The following is a 19359-nucleotide window of genomic DNA, read 5'->3' on the forward strand; positions in this document are numbered from 1 at the left end:
GGTATTTGTTAGAGTAGTGAAAAAAACTAAGATAGCAGCCAGGCACCAGTGGCTCAGACCTGTATTCCTAGCTCCTCAGGAGGCTGAGATCTGAGATCATGGTTCAAAGCCAACCCAGGCAGGAAAGTTCATGAGACTCTTATCTCCAATTAATCACTAGAAAACTTTGGGGGGCCGGGCGCTGGTGGCTCACGCCTGTAATCCTAGCTACTCAGGAGGCTGAGATCTGAGGATCGCGGTTCAAAGCCAGCCTGGGCAGGAGAGACTGTGAGACTCCTATCTCCAATAAACCACCAGAAAACCGGAAGTGGCGCTGTAGCTCAAGTGGTAGAGCGCTCGCCTTGAGCTGAAGAGCTGAGGGACAGCGCCCAGGCCCAGAGTTCAAGCCCCACGACCGACAAAAAAAAAAAAAAAAAGAAAACTTTGGAAGTGGTACTGTGGCTCAAGCGGTAGAGCACACACCTTGAGCTGACAAGCTAAGGGATAGATTTCAAGGCCCACAACCGACAAAAAAAAAAACAAACCAAAAAAACAGAAAAGAAAAGCAAGTTCTCCAGCATGTGCCCTGACACCTTGAGAAAGACAGTCTACACTCACCTGGCCCGCAGGTAGTAGAGCAAGTGATAGCCAATTTTGGGCTGCTTCTGATATAGCTCAGAGAGAAGGTCCAAAAGCAAAGAAAAGCTGCTGTTGTCCTCCTGCATCTGGCACAGGTTCCTGAAGACAGGTGGGAAGAGAGGCATTAGTCAGGGCCAGCTCTCCTAAGGAGTTTCTGGGGCAACAAGGACTGTCTTTCCATTGCATACCTCCTTCCTCCTCCTCCCTGGCAAAGGGAGCCCCATGAGACAGGACAGAGTCCTATGTGTGCTGTTAAGGATGGAGGGCAGAGCAGACTCTTTTTAGCTAGGTGCTTACCTAAATATTAGGTAGAGAGGCTTCCCCACAGACTCCTCCAAGGACCTACAAGAGAGGGTTACATTTGAACATCCATGTGAGGGGAGGATGGCTACGGGCAGGCGATATGGCAAGAGGAGGCATGCTAGCCTGCTCCTTTCCTACCAAAAGGCAAACTTCCTGCTTCCTAGCGGCTTGAAATCACAGAAAACTGTCTCTTAACATGGAACGACCATCTGAGGTTGTCACCTTCAGGGAGAGTCCAGACCAGGATCCAATCTCATTTGAAGCAGCCAAGATTGACTACTGAGCTAGCAGCAGGGCTAGAAACAGAATTGAGATGCTAATCTACTGAACAGTCCACTTTGGATGTAACAGGCAAAAATAAACCCTCATCCTCATTACAATGCAGGAATCAGACCATCATCAATAGAGTATTTTTTTCAAGTCCACAGCAAGGTGCTTCTTGAACTTGGGTTATAAGAGCACTCTTCTGACTCCTGAGGCCCCAGGGATCAGGGAAGATGAGCCTTACTCCTCAGTGACCTCTTCGGGAAGCACCTCCCCTCGGAAGTGGGCCTTGAAGAGCTCCTGCAGACAGGAAGCAAGGACAGACAGCTGCTCCGAGTCAAAGTCTTCCTGGTAGTGAGACAAGGATGAGGAGGGGTTATCAAGACCTAGACCAGAGCCTTACTGCTTTCCTGCCCCTCCCCCAGAGGCTCTGAGTTCATCTTCTGCCACCTCTTGAATTAGCTAGCTCCCCAACCCCCATCAGAGAAGACATCTAGGGAGGACAGGGAATGAGATTTCCCATTTGCATGGAGAGCTCTAAGTTGGACTGGCTGAGTTGCTTCCTCCCTAAGGGACTGGGTTCCTCCTCACCTCCAGGACCTGGTCCACGATTTCCTGCATGACCTCACACTGGGCCTCCGTATCACTGCAGTACAGAAGTGAGAGGAAATCCCAGGGACATAAATGATAGCAGAGGGCAGGACATACATCCACAACAGTGCGCACAAACACACGCACATACACAGAGACAAAACAAAGGAGCTCTGTGCAAAATCCTAGCTTGGGTGGGGGAGGCTAGGGGCATAATCTGTGGCTCTCTGGGCAGGGGCCCAACACAAAGGGAAATCCCCATCCATCCTGCTTCTCAGAGGCTCTTATCCACAGTCTCAGAAGTCGCAACCTGGGGGGTTAGGGAACAGGGCTGCTCATTTCCAGCCTATACTCCCCAACTTAAGTGCTGAAGACACTTCCCATGAAGCTCTAATTACCTCTCCATATACCCAACCCATTTCCCTCCAAGCCCCAGCATCCTGCCACACCCACACAGTAGCTGGGAGAACCTGCACTAGACCTCTTAAGGAGGGGAACAGAATCCATACCCACCTTCCCTTCTGTAGCTGAAGCACTTTGTCCCTTAGAGATTCATCCAACTGGTCAAGGTAAGGGGTAATATCAACTGGCTCCTCCACAACTGTCTCCTTGATGGGGTGGAATCGAAACTCTCTCTTCTTCCCTGAGGGAGTGATTGAGGAAAGAAGTCAATCTTCCCAGACATCAGCACCAGAGAGACTCAAGTGACCATTCGTCCCTTCCCCAGAACCCTCAGTGAGTAGCTGTTCACTCAATGCTGGGAGTACCTGACTGCACAGGTCCCACTTCTTACTGTGGAATGTTCAGGAACCGTGTTTTTTTTCTCACTGTTTAGTGCAGGGCTCTGCACTCCTGCATTTCACCCAGTAACCTTGTTAACACAATTAACCCAGAGGGACAAAGGTGGTATGATAGCAGATAGCAGGTAACTTGTTCCTATAATCTTATAGGGCTGCCACAACCCAACTACACCCCACTACTAGTCTTACCTTTGCTATTGAGATCTTCCTCATCATCACTGAAGGCTGCCTCTGCGTTGTCATAGCAACTCTCATCCTTATCTGACATATGGTTGTCCATTTCCATGGAAACTGGCTCCTCAATTTTGACTTTGGAGTAAAAAGAGAAAGACCCCTAATGGGTCCCTGTGCCCTCCAGTATACCCCATGCTTCTGGGAAGGGAAGACTAGAGGGCAATGGGAGAACATGCAGTTTGTGACCTAAATTAAATACTGATCATAGAGACAAACCTCTTGACCTCAAAATCTGCCATGGTCTGTAGGGAGATAGTGCTAGAAAGAAGAATAGCTCAGGTAATGAATCTATGCTCAGTGAATAGAAAAAGGCTGGGATAGTCTCAGTGCTCCTTTAACTTAAAACCAAGTTGGGATAATGCTTGGCCTTGGCTCTCACCCCAAAACAAAGTATGGGAGGCAAAGTAGGGGTGGAAGTTGGGAATCAGGGGCCTAGCTTAGGGCTAGGAAAACAGAAGAGATAATGTCAAAGGGAGAAAACATCCATGAAAGTGTTCTTCTTACTGAAAAAAGGTTAATAAGAGAAAAAGGCAAGAGTTATGAGAGCAAAAACAATTACTAGGAGGCTGGGAAGGTGGCTCAGTGGTAGAGCGCTTGCCTTGCATGCCTGAGGCCCTGGGTTTGATTCCTCAGCACCACATAAGCAAAAAGAAGAAAAAGCCGGAAGTGGCGCTGTGGCTCAAGTGGTAGAGCGCTAGCCTTGAGCGGAAGAGCTGAGGGACAGCGCCCAGGCCCAGAGTTCAGACCTCATGACAGGACCCAAACAACAACAACAACAAAAAAAAAACCCAAAAATCAAAAAACAATTATTAGGATGTCAAATAGGATTAGATGTTTTCTCTCTACTAATAAGAGAGAAAATAATAATAAAAATGAAGTTGGAGGGCTGGAAGGTGGCTCAGTGGTAGAGCGCTTGCTTTGCATGCATGAGGCCCTGGATTCGATTCCTCAGCACCACATAAGCAGAAAAAAAAAGCTGAAAGTGGCGCTGTGGCTCAAGTGGTAGAGCTCTAGCCTTGAGCTGAAGAGATGAGGGACAGCGCCCAGGCCCAGAGTTCAGGCCCCATGACTGGACCCCCCCCCCCAAAAAAAAATGAAGTTGGAGAAGAACAAACTGAGATGGACAGACACATGGAGTTATGGAAGGGGAAAACTTAAAGGGACAATAGCCTAAGCACACCTCCAGTCTAAATCTTAAGATGCCTCCAGCTCCTTCCTCTCTCCCTCCCTCCTTCCTTCCTCTCTCTTTTCTGTGCTTGTCCTAGGGCTTGAACTCAGGGCTTGGGCGCTGTCCTTGAGCTTTTTTGCTAAAGGTCAACACTTTACCACTTGAGCCACAGCTCCATTTCTAACTTTTTGGTGGTTAACTGGAGCTAAGACTGTCCTATGACAGGTTTTCCTGCCTGAGCTGGCTTCAACCATGATCTTCACATCAGCTGCCTGAGTAGCTAGGATTACAAGCATAAGCCACCAGCAGTTGGCTTTCTCTTTCTCAGGTTCTCTTTGTGTGTGTTAGTACTGGGGCTTGAACTCAGGATCTCACACTTTTACTCAGTATTCTTACTCAAAGCTGCTGTTCTACCACTTGAAACATACCTTCAATCCAGCAATTTGCTGGTTAACTATAGATGGAGTCATACAGACTATTCTGCTTAGGCTGGCTTCGAATTGGAATCCTCTAGTTCTCAGCCTCCAATGTATTATGGGCCTGAGTTACTGGTACCTGGCTTCATTTCTCTTCTGATACAGGTCAAAGAGTGGGAGAGCTTCCATAGGTGGAGAGGGAGAACTGCAGAACTCAGGAAATTTCTTTCGAAGCATACCTTCCACAGGTGGAGAGGGAGAACTGCAGAACTCAGGAAATTTCTCTCGAAGCATAGCTCGCAGCTCTTTATCCAATTTAGGGTTGTCAAATAGGGGGGCCAAGTGTCTAATGGGAAACACAAATAAGGTCAGTAACAGAACTCCTTGTTTCTAATTCAACATGGAGGTAAAGAAAGTTGTCTAAACCCAATCAGTATAATTGGACCACCCTCCAATCCTTCACAGGGGTGCCTGTGGGACAGAAAGCACTTGAAACCCTTTTTAATGATGGCAAAAGACATATTCCTCTACAAGTCAAGAGGACACACTCCTGGCAGAAGGTGAAGCTGTGCTTTTTACACCTGTCAGAGAAAAGGAACAGCAGTGGTATAGCATTACTTGGATACACATGGCCTGGATGGGGCTATACCTAATAATAAGAAATGGAGAATTGTCTCTCCCCAGCCCCAATCCCCTACACAGACATTTCTTACGCCAAAACCCGTTTCTCCACAATGTGGTTGAGGGAAGAAAAGACACCCTGTCGCACATGGCCCTCCAATGGTGGATAGAAGTTGGGAATGATCTGGAAGGGGAAGAAGTAGAAAGAATAAGCATAGGACCCTCTAGTCACAGTTTTCTGAATTTGATCTAAAAAGCTGCTTTGGCTTTGGTCAGGTGACACTGAGACCTATGGTGGCAAAGAGAACCATAGTGTTCTGGACCACTCTAAGCTACAAAGTCAGGACTAGACAGGACACTTACTGGACCCAGCTGCTCCTCGAGGAGACTAAATTCTACCTTGAGTTATCATCCTGCCACTGAGAAACAAGGACCAATCCAGCTGCAGACAGTGGGGAATGAATACATTTGCTAACTTGGGGGTAGAACTCATGACCACTTCTGCTCCCACAATGACCCCTGCAGAGACTCCACTGTTAGTGGAGATACACCTAACTTTGCTTATCCAGCAACCAAGAGGAGAGAGGGCCATACAACTTACACGACACATGAAGTCCAGGAGTGTGGCAGTGATGGCTGGGTGGGGCTTCATGGAGTGATGCATGACCAGGATGGCTGGCTCTAGAAAACGTGGAAGTAAAGGGCCCTCTACATTAGAAACTGTTTCCATGTCCAAAAATGGATGTCTACCTATGAGTGACTCTGGGAAATGTATATGTCTACTCCTCACATTCTTACTGAAAAGACCCAAGAAAATCAACTCCCATTTCGTTTCCCTTCTTGTCCTTAGCATTAAGCTCAGAGAAGTGTGGTAGGAATAGAGGAAAAGCAGAATGTGGCATACTTTTCCTCTACCTAGACCCTCCTCACCATGCCAAAGCCCAAACATAAAGATGTGAGAAGGGGGTGGGATGATTGCTTGGCCCTGTCAAAGCAATTTTCCTTGTAGGTCAAAGGAGAACAGATGAGAACAATGGCACTGCTCCCAGATAAATCAGCTCTCCTCCTCACTGCCTGAGATTTATGACTGTTGTCACTAGGACAAGGCAATGAGGGCTGAGGACATGGGGAAGAGGTGTGCTGACTGGTCTCAAGCACATACCTATGTTCATAATGCTATCCTTGTCTGGACTAAAGAACAGCCAATCGTAAAACAAAGCCAGCTTAGCATTGGAGGCAGCAACATTTGACTGGAAAAGAAGAGGTTAAAAAAGGTTATTTCATCAACCAGCTCCCTTTTTTCACATGCCCAGGACAGATTCCAGGGCCATTTGTCTATTCCCTCCGTAGGTAAGGAAGAACCTAACAATCTGCGTTATCTGTATGTGTTTACACAGTTGTCTTACCAATCTTGGGGATGGGATTTGGCCTTGGTTCTTCACACATCTAGTAGTACACATCTCTAATTCCCATACAGAGAACATTTAGGAGTCCACTGATCATCATGAGTTGAGGCAACACTCACCTATTCTGACTTAAGACTAGATGAGTGTTGTCACAGAAGACTGCCCTTCCAGAAAACACCCACTAGGAGCAACGTGTTCTCATATCTGATTGGCACATTTCAAGGACCCAGGCAGATAGAGGAGACCTTCTCAGAAGAGTTCAGGGGGCTGGCTAGGAAGGTGGCTTAGTGGTAGAGTGCTTGCCTAGCATGTATGAAGCCCTGGTTCGATTCCTCAGTATCACATAAACAGAAAAAGCTGGAAGTAGTGCTGTGGCTCAAGAGGTAGAGTGCTAGCCTTGAGCAAAAGACACGCAGAGACAGTGCCCAGGCCCAGAATTCAAGACCCAAGACTAGCAAAAAAAAATAAAAAAAGAGGTCAGAGGGCAGGTAGATATTAGAAGATGGATAGTCTCTCACCAGGTAAAGAAAGGAAAACAAACACAGTGCCAAAGGCATGGAGGTGAGGGTCTAAAGAATGCAAGCCCTATCCCAACACCCTGGAGGTTGCAGCAGGAAGACTGCAGTTTAAGGCAGTCTGGGTTTCATGGCATGACCCTGTCTCAAAAACAAAACAATACAACCCCCAAATAAGAAACAGTTCAGAGAGCTGGGAAGGTGGTTCAATGGTACAGTGCTTGCCTTGCATGCAAGAGGCCTTGGGTTCAATTCCTCAGTATCACATAAACAAGAAAAGCTGGAAGTGGCAATGTGGCTCAAGTGGTAAAGTCCTAGCCTTGAGCAAAAGAAGCTTGGGGCAGTGCCCAGGCCCTGAGTTCAATCCCCAAGACTGGGGTGCACATACACATACACATACACATATACACACAAAAAAAAAGGAAAGAAAAAAGAAATAGTTCAAGCCTGGTGCCTGTGGTTCATGCCATCTGTAATCCTAGCAACTCAGGTGGCTGAGATCTGAGGATCGAGGTTCAAAGCCAACCTGGGCAGGAACGGCTATGAGACTCTGATCTTCAATTAACCACCAGAAAACCAGAAGTGGCGCTGTGGCTCAAGTGGTAGAGTGCTAGCCTTGAGCCCCATGACCAACCAAAAAAAAAGAAAAAGAAAGAAAAAGTTCAGAGGAATAACTATTTGTGGTTTCTAGAATCTAAAAGAAAAAAGAAAAAAGCTAAAAGAAATCTAAATTTTTGAGAATTGGCAGTAAAAAGGTAGATGAACTTATTAAATCCCAAGAACAGGATTAAGTTCTAGAGACACAATAGGAGTCATTCAGGGGACCACAACAAAGGGCCCTTAGGGTTCAGCTGTACCTGGAGAGTCAGTAAGGAACAGTATGGGAGAGGCATCCTTAGCTACTCAATATTCTCTATCCATTGCCCCAACTGCTTACCGTGCATGTTGTCAGGAGCCAACCAATGATGGCCCATCGGGGCAAGATATCTGAACTTAGTACTTCATTAGAAGGATGAACTACACCACAGATGTAGCGAATGAGGTCACATCGCAGAGACTGACTGTCTGGGGTTGACAGATACTGGCGCTGAAACCAATCTTGGTATCGTTTTTGTTGACCAAACCGTACCTAGAGGAGGAAGAAATTGAAAAAGAAACTTGGAAAAGACAATGGAATTCCTGAGCAGAGGAAAACAGATGGGTGCCAATGGATCATGCCTATAACCCTAGATACTCAGGTGGCTGAGATCTGTTAGATCTGAGAATCTCAGTATGAAGTTGGCCCAGGCAGACAAATCTGGGAGACTCTTAACCTTTAGTACAAGCGAAGAAGAAAGAGAAGAAGGGGAAGAAATAGAGAAAAGGAGAAGAAATAGAGAAAAGAAGAAGAAAAAGGAGGAGATGGAGGAGAAGAAAGAGAAAGAATGAAAAATAAGGATAAAGTGGCACTGTGGCTCAAGCAGTAGAGCGCTTGCCTTGAGCTGAAGAGCACAGAGATAGCGCTCAAGCCCAGAGTTCAAGCCCCACTACCGACAAAACAAAACAAAACAAAACAACAACAACAAAAAAACTACTTATATATCCTGCTAGCAGGGCACCGGTGGCTCATGCCTGTAATCCTAGCTACTCAGGAGGCTGAGATCTGAGGTTCGAGGTTCAAAGCCAGTCCGGGCAGGAAAGACTGTGAGACTCCTATCTCCAATAAGCCACTAGAAAACTGGAAGTGGCGCTGTAGCTCAAGTGGTAGAGCTCTTGCCTTGAGCTGAAGAGCTGAAGAGCTGAGGGATAGTGCCCAGGCCCAGAGAGTTCAAGCCCCATGACCGACAAAAAAAAAAGGGATGAAGACGAAGAAGGAAGAATAAGAAGGGAAAAGGAAGAGGAATAAGAAGAAAGAAGAGGAAGGAGGAGGAGGAGAGCAAGAGAAGAAGGGAGGAGGGGGAGCAGGGAGGGAAGAAGGGGACAATGAGGGGGAGAAAGAAAGAAGGAAAAGAAGAGGCAGAGGGAGGAGAAAAAGGAAGAGGAAAGAAGAAGGAAGAAGGAGAAAGGAGAAGGACAAAAGGGGAAGGAAAAGATGAGTATCACTTAACTGTAAGAAGGAAGAGGTGGAGGAAAAGAAGGAAGAGGAAGAGGAGGAGGAAAAGAAGGAAGAGGAAGAGGAAGAGGTATAAAAAAACTGATGAAAAAAGGTAACTTCTATACAACACCTTAATAATAACAATAAAATTAAAAGAAAAAACTGCTCAAAAGATGGGTGCCAGTGACTCATGCGTATAATCCTACTCAGGAGGCTGAGATATGAGGATGGCAGTTCAAAGCCAGTCCAGGCAATTAACCACTAGAAAACTAGAAATGTGGCTCAAGTGGTAGAGCACTAGCTTTGAGCTGAATAGATGAGGGACAGCGCCCAGGCCCAGAGTTCAAACCCTATGACTGATTAAAAAAAAAAACAAAAACAACTGCTCAGTCTTTCTAGCTCACCTTTCATGTCAGTGATGCATTCATTTTTGCCACCAACTTGATGCCACATTTACCCCCAACAGCAACTACAGTCCATTTTTGACTCCTTACTTCTATACTAGTCTTTGGCTCTCTGGTTATAAACATAATCCTTCCTTATTTTCTTGAATAATTGGCAAGCAGTAAGGAATGTTCCTCAAGAGTAAACCTGTACCTATTAACCACTCTGCACTGAACGAGCACTTCCTTATGCTGACTGATTTAACAGGACCATTATTCAAGGTACAAATTCTTCGAACTTCTTTCCCAAGTCCTTCCCCTAATCAGACACCAAACAGCAACATTAATTGCAGGAGGATCTGGTTTCTCTTCTATTCCCATCAGAAAACTTCAAAAGAGAACAGAAAGGTAAACAAAAGCTACATCTAGATCAACACTATCCAATAGGACTTTTAACAATAATGGTAGCTACTGAGCATTTGAAATGTCATAAGCTTTAGATATCACTAATTTTAACTAACTTGTTAGGTGCTGGTGGCTCTCAGGAGGCTGAGATCTGAGGATCAAAGTTTGAAGCCAGCCCAGGCAGGAAAAGTCCCCCAAGTATCGACTAGAAAACCATCAGTAGCACTGTAGTTCAAGTGGTAGAGCACTAGTCTTGAGCAAAAGAGCTCAGGGACAATGCCTTGGCCCAGAGTTCAAGCCCTATGACTGACCAAAACAAAACAAAACAAAAACACCATTTTTTAAAAAAACTAACTTGAATCTAAATTCCAACACTTAACTACCTTTTAGCTACCGCAAAGGATAGCCCAGTTCTCTGGGATGCCTTGGGAATCTGAACGCTGGCTAGGGCATTAGTTCTCTAGTATTAATCAGGAGGAGCTGCTAAAAACAAGATTCCTCAATCAGATCTCTGGGAGAATGGGACCCCTGAGGTCCATTTGTGCTCCTCAAGCAATTCTATCAGAGTTCAGCCATGTTTGGAAACCATGGCTCTCTTCCTGACTGCTTGTAGTTCTCCAGGAATAACCACTACCAGATTGATATTCTCACGTAACTAGTTATTTTTCCCCTGGCTGTAGGGCTTAAACTCAGGGCTTAGGTGTTGTCCCTGAACCTCTTTGTGCTAAAGATTAGTGCTCTACCTCTTGAGCCACAGCACCACTTCTGGTTTTTGAGTGGTTAACTGGAGATAAGAGTCTCACAGGGACTTTTCTGCTCTGGCTGGCTTCGAACTGTGATCCTCAGTCTCCTGAGCAGCTAGAATTACAGGCATGAGCCACTGGCACCAGGCTCATTTTACTAGTTTTATACCCCAGTTCACACTAGTAAAAGTATCATTTATATGCAACTTGGTATCACTGTTTGAGACAGAACAAAAGCTTCAAAAGAGCTGGAATTCAGGTCAAGAGCCAGTGACACATTAGTTACTTAAGCTGAGAAAGGGAGGATCCTAGCTTAAGGCCAGATCAGGAAGAAAAGTTCACAAGACTTTATAATTCTGCAGCAGGGTGCAATGGTGCTATATAGAAGGCTGAGATTGGGAAGATTCCAGATCCAAGTCAGCCTGAGCAGAAAACTCCATGAGACTCCCTCCCCATGGAGGAAAGCTGGATTGAGGCACCTATGATCCTAGCAACTATGATGCACCTATGATCCTAGCAACAAAGGGAACCCTAAAGTAGGTAGATTACAGCTCTGGCAGGCACATGCTGGTGTGAAAAGTGAGACCCTAACTCAAAAATAACAAGTGAAAAACAGAGCTGACTTAAGTGTAGAGCACTATCCTAGCAAGCTTGAGTACAAGTTCAAACACCCCAAAAAGGAAAAAAAAAATTAGCTAGAATCCCAACTATTTATTCAGCAATGTACCCCCAATCCTCAGCACCATGCACAATGTTGTAAGTTTAGAATGATTAGAGGAAAGAGCCAGCAGCCATGTGGTAAGGGGCATTTACTCAGTCACTGGTAACACCAGAACTCAATGGTAACAGATCTGCTGACAGACAAGAAGCCCAACAAAGACGTGCAATTCCTCTTGCTGCTGTAATACTCACCCGGGAAGTCATGAAAAGGAGCTTAGTCTCCATGTCAGGAGTTAGGCGACATGCTAGGAATTTTCGGGATGTTCTTGACTGAAGAAGTTGTAGGATACCTAAACCAAGTTGAAAGGGAAGAGAAAACAGAGAGGTCTGAGGATCAGACAGGTCCAAAAGGTAGAGGGGGAACCTGAGCTAGGTACTAATGGCCAGTGGTTTTGTTCATGGGACAATTCCAAGATAAGATCAAGGGAGGACAAGCATACTTACAGAGATTTCAACCACATCCCAGCTACACTGATCCCTTCTGCTGGCCTTTCAGAGCCTCATATTCACATAAGTGCAGTTGCAATGGGTGGGAAAATATGAGAAGCCTATCTTACTTTTCCTGATGGTCTGACTGTTGGATTCTGGGATTTTTTTTTTTTCTTTGCAAGTCCTGGGGCTTGAACTCTGGACCCTGGCCTTGTCCTTGAGCTCTTTTGCACAAGGCTAGTGCTCTACCACTTGAGCCATAACACCACTTCTAGCTTTTTCTGTGTTTAATCAGAGACTAGAATCTCACAGACTTTCTTGTCAGGGCTGTCTCCAAACTGTGATTCTCAGATACCAGCCTCCTGAGTAGCTAGGATTATAGGCGTATGCCACCAGCACCTGGATTGTAGAATTATTCTTTAGACCTCAGCAGGACACTGGGAAAGGGACAGAGTGAAACACAGAGATTCTTTCCTTTCCCTAAAGAGGATTTTGATCAGACTGGATCCTCAGAAATAAAAGCCAGATTGTTCCCAGAGAGACTTTTTTTTTTCTTTCCTCTCAAGGGCAAGGGATTGAACCTAGAGCCTTGGGCAAGCTAGATGGGCACTCTACCACAGAGTTATATCCACAGTGCAGGGGCACCTCCTCTTCTGATTCAGTTTTAGGGGTTGACCACTGAGTCCCTGACAGACTCAATGAAACTGGAAAACTGGTCATCTGGCTTATATCCTAAGCCAAGAAAATGACAGGAGGGGAAGATCAGTTCACAGTCTTTTTTTTTTTTTCTGTCAATTGTGGGGCTTGAACTCTGGGCCTGGGTGCTGTCCCTGTGCTTTTCAGCTCAAGGCTAGTGCTCTATCACTTAAGCCACAGTACCACTTCCCGTTTTCTGGTGGTTAACTGGAGATCAGAGTCTCATGGCCATTCCTGCCCAGGTTGGTTTTGAACTGTGATCCTCAGATCTTAGCCTCCTGAGTAGCTAGGTGTGAGCGACTGGTGCCTGCCTGGGTATCTTTTTTTTTTTTTCTTCAAGGAACTAGAGACAGCCTAGTAGGAGCTATCTAGAAACCACGTGAATTTTTCCATTTCCAGTTAAAGCCTAGCTAGTCCCGTGTCTTCTGTTAGATGGTCCCTTTCTAATCTCTGCCCTCTCAATTCATACAGGACATATACACTGCCACCTCTCAAGGATAGACTGTTCTTGCACTTACTTACCTGTGAACTGAGGACTCAAGGCTTGAGGGTTATGGATAATATCTTTCCAAAGCAGTTCAAATTCTGGTATTCTAGCAACATTCTGAAGTAGTCTCACCAGGTCTCGGCCAATCATCAAACACTCCATAAACTTGATGGGATGGAGGTGGGGGGAGTGATAGGAGGGGGCAGGAAGAGAATAAAAACATGGATTGTTTACTTTCTGGAGTGAGGACAAAGGAACAACATGTTCTACAGGGGGAGGAAAGAGTGGTGGAGTCAAAGGATGTGCTTCTAGCTGTTTGTTTAAGAAGAAGAGCTAGAAGTTGAGAACTACTACCAAGGATGAGAAGTTACTGGGAAGTGCAGAAGCCCTGCTCACTTTCACATTAATTTTACTCCCCTCTCCACCTAAAACTGTTTTAAAATTCTAAAAGAATCAGACTCTCACATCAAGCCCTAACAGCTTACCCCAAAACTCTTTTGTCTAACAGGTCCTATTTCACCAATGATTTTCTTCTATTCCCTTACCCGTTCCCGAAGCAGTGAGATGCAGAAGTCTACTTCTTTCTGCCGCAGGGCCTGGAGCTGGGCAGTCCCGTGGTGATCAACAATGAGACGGAGGTATGTGTAAACAGCCATGGCAATGAGGATGCTGCTCTTTAGTACCCACTCTCTGCAGGGAGGAAAGACACTGAACTATACCCTGTCTAGACCTATTCACTCTTCCAATTCATCTGTCTGGACTTGGGTCCCATGCCTCAGAAATATTTGATGATCAGACACTGGGAGAAGGTTTTTTGCTTACTTGCTTGCTCAGCCCACTATTTACCTTCCACTATCAACCAGCAAAGGAAAGGATAACTTACTAAGTTTCTCTAAGTGCCCAATAAAGACAGGTGACTGACGGGTAGAGGTATGCCTCAAGTGGTAGAGCACTTGCTTAGCATGTGCAAGGTCCTGGATTCAATCCCTAGAAGCTTGGAGGAAAGAAGGTATCCTTTCTTTTGTTTATTTTTTTTTTCTTTTTTGTGTGCTGGTCCTGGGGCTTGAACTCAGGGCCCTGGGCCCTGTCTTGGAACATTTTTGATCAAGACTAGTACCTGAGCCACATCTCCACTTCCAGGGTTTTTTTTTGGTGGTTAATTAGAGATAAAGAATCCCAGTACTGGTCAGGTGCCAGTGGCTCACGCCTATAATCCTAGGTACTCAGGAGGCTAAGATTTGAGGATTACCATTTGAAGCCAGCTGGGGCAAAAAAGTCCCCAGGACTCTCATCTAACTAACCACCCAAAAAGAAAAAAAAAAAAAAAAACACCAAAAAACCCCCACAAAAAAAACCAGAAGTGAGGCTGTGGCTCCAAGTAGTAGAGTACTAGCCTTGAGAAAAAGAAATCAAGCCCTGAGTTCAAGCCCCATAACGAAAAAAAAAAAAAAGTCTCAGTACTTTCCTGCCTATGTTGGCTTCAAACCATCATTCTCAGATCTCATCCTCCTCAGTAACTAGGATTAGACACTCTTAATTACTTACATAGCTTCTAATAAAATAACTATTTGTTGATGCATTCAACTCAAACATTTACAAGGTACCTATAATGTGCCAAGCAATGGTGAGGTACCAGGGATAGGGATAAGTTATAGCTTCTGTCCAGGTCTTCTATGGGGAAAGGAATTATAAGTCAATAGCTCTTAAGGGTAGTCAAAGGACCTCTAAGGTTGTCCAAGACCTTTCAGGACCTAGAGTTCTTAGAACACATTGTGCTAGCTCTTCTCTCAGGCTGGCCATTAGCAGCCTACCCTGCTATAAACCTTTCCCTGGTGCTCTCTCTAGCCAGTGACCCCACCCTCAGACAATGAGTCACCTGCCCCTAAATCACAATCTGAAAAAAAAGAACTTGGTTCTGGATGGCAAAACCCATTTCCTAGGAGTTTCAGAATTTCCCAAGGGAAAACAGTGCAATAGAATTATTTGTCCCCTGTTGCTTAAAAGGGGTGTCTTTACATAGTGGAGAGATTCCTAAAATTCTGATGCTATCTCCAAATGCCAAAATTGGGGAGCAGTCTCACTCAAGCAAATATCTTCTGATAGTTTTGGCTACTCCCTGCTGGAAAGCAGGGAACTGGAAGAAGACAGGGAGTTTAATTAATCCAGCCAGACCACATCCTGATTCCGGAAAACTGCTCAAGCCACCTAATTAAGACTCTGGCCTTTTCCTTTCACAACAAAATGAAAACACTAGCCAAGGACACTGGGCAGATCCCCATCCCCCACTTGCTTTTTTTTTTTTTTTTTTTTTATTGCCACAGCCCTGAAAACACATGGGAGGGGGTTAAAAGGAGGGTGTGGAGAGGACACAGTTTAAAATTTCAATGCTTTCACTTTCACCAAAAGAGGTGAATTTGAGGTTGGGGGTGCAGGGAATGGGTGAGGAAGCTAGTTGGCTATTTGACATTTGTAATGAAAAATTCGGCTTTAGGGGAAAGAGCTATATGGCAGCAAGAACAAAAGAAGAAAAAAAAACATCACTTTTTAAGATTGCTAGCTAGCAGAACAAATCTGAACCCTGCAATGGCATAATGAAAAGAGACAGGGTAATATCCTGTAACATCTAGGGTAGTAGAAAGATACAGACACCTAAGAAAAGGATGTAGAATCACTCATGTTGGTGTGATGGTACTTAGGCCCAGTGTAACTGCACAGATGTACCCAGGGCACTAGGTGGCACTACACAGCAGGCTGTGTAGTTCTCAGAGCAGAACACAGCACACACAGCAGGCTCTTTTACAAGTGTGAATTATGGGAGGAGGTCCACTTTTCTAAAATGAAGATAATATAGATACTATTTTCCCTCTAGATCACTTGGTTAGATTTCCTCACCTAGAAAGAGATTAAAATTAATCAATACAAAGATTTGGGTTATAGGACCAAGGGGAAGGCTCTCTCCCCAAATTCATATATAGAGCTAGCCCATACCATGCCTGGTTCTTTGAGGGAGAAGGGAAAAAACCAACTACAAAGTCTCATATATCCTCTATGTGTTCCCTACCATTGGAGCCTCCGAGCCCTATATATAGAGTCTAAGCAGGACTTGCTGATCTCTATCATTTCCTTGCTCCCACCATCGCTGTGCCATTCCAAAAAAGAGCATGTGTTGGACTGAGATGCTTGGAGGGAAGAAGGGGTACCTGCCAGGCCTATGTGGTTGGCTGGCCCTACTCTGCTGAGCTCATTCTCCTCCCACCTCCCCCCAAGGATAAACATTCCAAGGAGGTCTAGCTCAAAAATAAACCCTTATCAGATAAAACCAGTTTTTCCTGGGTTCAGAGATATTTTAGCAAGGACCCTGTCTCCCACTACTTCATTCCTTGGGGCACACTATAGCATTAATTATTTCATTTCCAGCTAATACATTTGCCTCTTCCTCCCTCTCTGTAACTTAAGGAGTTCTTGGGCCACACAATCCTTTCTTCCCCATTTCCCATACTCACATCCCTCATAGTCATATCTGGCTCTTGCCCCACCCTTAATGATGGACTCTACCTCTGCTCCGTCAGGATATCCAGAACACTTTCTGCCAACCAGATATTTTTGGCTGTGACATCTCCACCTGATTTCAAAGGAAGGGACAGAATCAGAATACAGTAGCTTTGATTAGCAGCTCAGCTAAATCCAATACATCTTCTCACTCCATCTTGCTGGTCCTATTTCTGCTGCTCAGAATGCTAGGATAAACTGCCTTCTCTTCTGTCAGACTTTAAAGTTTTCCTCTCTGCCTCCAGACAGAAATGAGGAGAATCTTCTGGATTATTTTCCCATACTCTAGGCATTGGAATAGGAACAATTTGGCCCCTGAAAAGGCAAGTTTACAAGCTGATTGCTGGTGGCTCACACTTGTAATCCTAGCTACTTAAGAGGCTAAGATCTGAGGATCACGGTTTGAAGGCAGCCTGGGCAGGAAAGTCTCTATGAGACTCATCTCCAATTAATCACAGAAAAAGCCAGAAGTGGTGTTATAGCTCAAGGAGTAGAGTTCTAGCCTTTGCAAAAGGAGCTCAGGGTCAGCACGCAGACCCAAAGTTCAAGGCCCAGGCCCAGCAAATAAAAAGAAAAGGCAAGATGAAAAGCAAGGATAGTATCTCAAACAGGGCCTGAGAGGTGCAAGTAGCTGGCAATAGCTTCAGCCCAGCATCTGGATGTCCTGAGTCAGGTGCTCAGGCTCACATCAGGCCAAGGGTTTCTAGACACCAGTCTTCAGTTTTTGCTATGAAACTTCTTGGGATAGAATTAATAATGGTGACAGGCCAAAGTCTTGGGATAAGAAGTGGGAGCTGTGTTAAATGGGGAAAAAAGTGTCAGAGTGCCAGGAGAGAAGACAAAAATATCCAGCACAACAATGCTATGCCTTTCCTCAAGTCCATCTAAAAAGATTCAGTGTTCACATAGTCACACAGCACAAAGATTAGTACTCACATACACCAAAGGGGGGGGATGGCAAAGCACCATTGGGCAAATAGTGAGATAAAACAGCAAGACTATTTAAATTTTATTTAATTTCATGTATTTACTTTTTGTTTTTAGCAGGGTAATTTTTAAACAAACACATGTAATCTCAAGAATATAAAAGGTAGTTTGAGCAGATCTCTTTCATATTCAGTTGCTAAGACAGATGTCACAGACACTAAGATAATAAAACCTAAATGTCAGGGTCTGTTCTGTGATATCGTTTGTCCCTCAGACTGGCTCCAATCAGATGTCAAAATTAAGGGAGCAAATATACAAAACATAGAGTTAGAGCCAGGGAGGATGTCTAGGTTTCTGAAAGCATAATGACATGAGAACAAATTACTTCCTGTATTTCTCTCCTCATTCCTTCCAGATCCAGAATACCACTAAGCCCAGGTCTGGATTTGACAGGAAAAGTAAGATTTATTGCTACAAATGACTTCTGTGGTTTTGTTCATTTCTTTCTAAAACATATATGGGCAGATGTCTGCATCAGATCAAGTCTAAGTAACCTAAGAATCATATTCCTTAGGAGTTTAATCATTTTCTATTGCCTAGACTTAGTCTCTAGGCTCCTTTCTTTTCTTCTTTATACCTGTCATCAAACTCACCTGCAATCTGCTTCATAAATGTCATGCAAACACCATCAGCTCCCAAAACTCCACTCTTCACTAGTTCTCTTACCAACCACACCAACTAGAGAGAAGACAAGAAATAAACAGCAGGGCCTATAAATTTGAAAAAGGAGCTAATATAGTCATGTTACAATTTAGTTACACAATGGTAAGATGTACTGACCCTAACTCTTCCTTCCCTTCACTGTAAGAAAACCACAATAATAGTTCTGATTTTGAACGGAATATACTACCCCTACCCTCTTTAGAACTGGAGATCAAACCCAGGGCCTTGTGCATGCAGAGCACATACTACTTATGAGCTAACTCCCCCTCCCAGGATCGTCTTCTAATCTTACCTGAGTACGGCAAGTATCCTGCAACTTCAGGTACTTCTCCATAAGTATCTGGTTGATTTTATTCAGGACAATATTCATGCCATCACGACTCACCAGAGCCAAGTCCCGGTAACACTATAAGAAGCAGGTTTGTAAGCAGCCAATAAACTAAGTTAAGGCTCTTGACCCAACCCTTAGTCAACCCCTATCCTCCTGTCTCTTAAACAAAACACTACCAATCAGATGATACTAAATAGCAAAATGGGAAATACAGTTTCCATGCTGAATAATTTCCCTCCACAGGGCACCTCCATCACAAACCTATGTTCTATCTTACAGGGTAGGAAAAAAGGACTGAACTCTCTAATAAGGAAAGAAAGCCTGCTGAGCAGAGCTCTTAGTCCTAACCTTGTCCCCCTACCTCCCTTCTAAGGAAATGTCATACTGTTTGATGCTACAAGCTGAGCAAAACCAGGTGGAGGCCATCTGCTTTTCAACTCCTAGTAAAAGGTCACTGCAGAATGGATTTGATTGAACAAGTCAAAAAGGAACCCAGAGGGTTTTCGACCTGCTGTGACCCAACTAGATGCAGCAAGGGGAGTTTAAGGGATCAGGGTCCTGGAGAGAAAGGACAGAACCCAAATTGAGGTTTCTTAGCTGGGTATGTTAGTGGATGCCTATAACTTGAGCATTTAAGAGGCTGAAACAGAAGGATCAGCTAGCCTGAGTTATACAGTAAAATCTTTTCTCAAAAACAGAAAATGAAATTTTAAAATTCAATGTCTTAAACTGGACACTGGTATCTTATGCCTGTAATTCTAGATACTCAGGAAGCTGAGATCTGAGGATTGTGTTTCAAAGCCAGCCTGGGCAGGAAAGTCCATGAGATTTTTTTTCTTTTCGCCTGGTCCTGGGGCTTAAATTCAATGACTGGGTACTGTCCCTGAGCTTCTATGTGTTCTACCACTTGAGCATCAGCGCCACTTCCGGCTTTTTCTGAATAGTTTATTAGAGAT

General features: G+C 44.7%; 1 protein-coding gene across 1 annotated transcript in view; it reads right to left on the reverse strand.

The window, feature by feature from the left end:
* Positions 1 to 19359, reverse strand: part of LOC138809119 (integrator complex subunit 3) — a 47916-nt gene that overhangs the window by 11331 nt on the left and 17226 nt on the right. The window contains exons 4-20 of the mRNA XM_069995540.1: positions 18365 to 18478; positions 18003 to 18087; positions 16429 to 16495; positions 13419 to 13563; positions 12909 to 13038; positions 11454 to 11551; positions 7874 to 8065; positions 6178 to 6265; positions 5617 to 5696; positions 5108 to 5199; positions 4634 to 4740; positions 2766 to 2885; positions 2290 to 2419; positions 1777 to 1831; positions 1430 to 1533; positions 916 to 960; positions 598 to 717 (exon numbers count right to left, since the gene is read on the reverse strand). Of these exons, the coding sequence (XP_069851641.1) occupies positions 598 to 717; positions 916 to 960; positions 1430 to 1533; positions 1777 to 1831; positions 2290 to 2419; positions 2766 to 2885; positions 4634 to 4740; positions 5108 to 5199; positions 5617 to 5696; positions 6178 to 6265; positions 7874 to 8065; positions 11454 to 11551; positions 12909 to 13038; positions 13419 to 13563; positions 16429 to 16495; positions 18003 to 18087; positions 18365 to 18478 (1772 nt within the window). The remainder of the gene's footprint in view (positions 1 to 597; positions 718 to 915; positions 961 to 1429; positions 1534 to 1776; positions 1832 to 2289; positions 2420 to 2765; positions 2886 to 4633; positions 4741 to 5107; positions 5200 to 5616; positions 5697 to 6177; positions 6266 to 7873; positions 8066 to 11453; positions 11552 to 12908; positions 13039 to 13418; positions 13564 to 16428; positions 16496 to 18002; positions 18088 to 18364; positions 18479 to 19359) is intronic.

This window comes from Dipodomys merriami, unplaced genomic scaffold, assembly GCF_024711535.1.
Source record: "Dipodomys merriami isolate MVZ:Mamm:240054 unplaced genomic scaffold, mDipMer1.0.p SCAF_485, whole genome shotgun sequence".
NCBI classification, from domain to species: Eukaryota; Metazoa; Chordata; class Mammalia; order Rodentia; family Heteromyidae; genus Dipodomys; species Dipodomys merriami.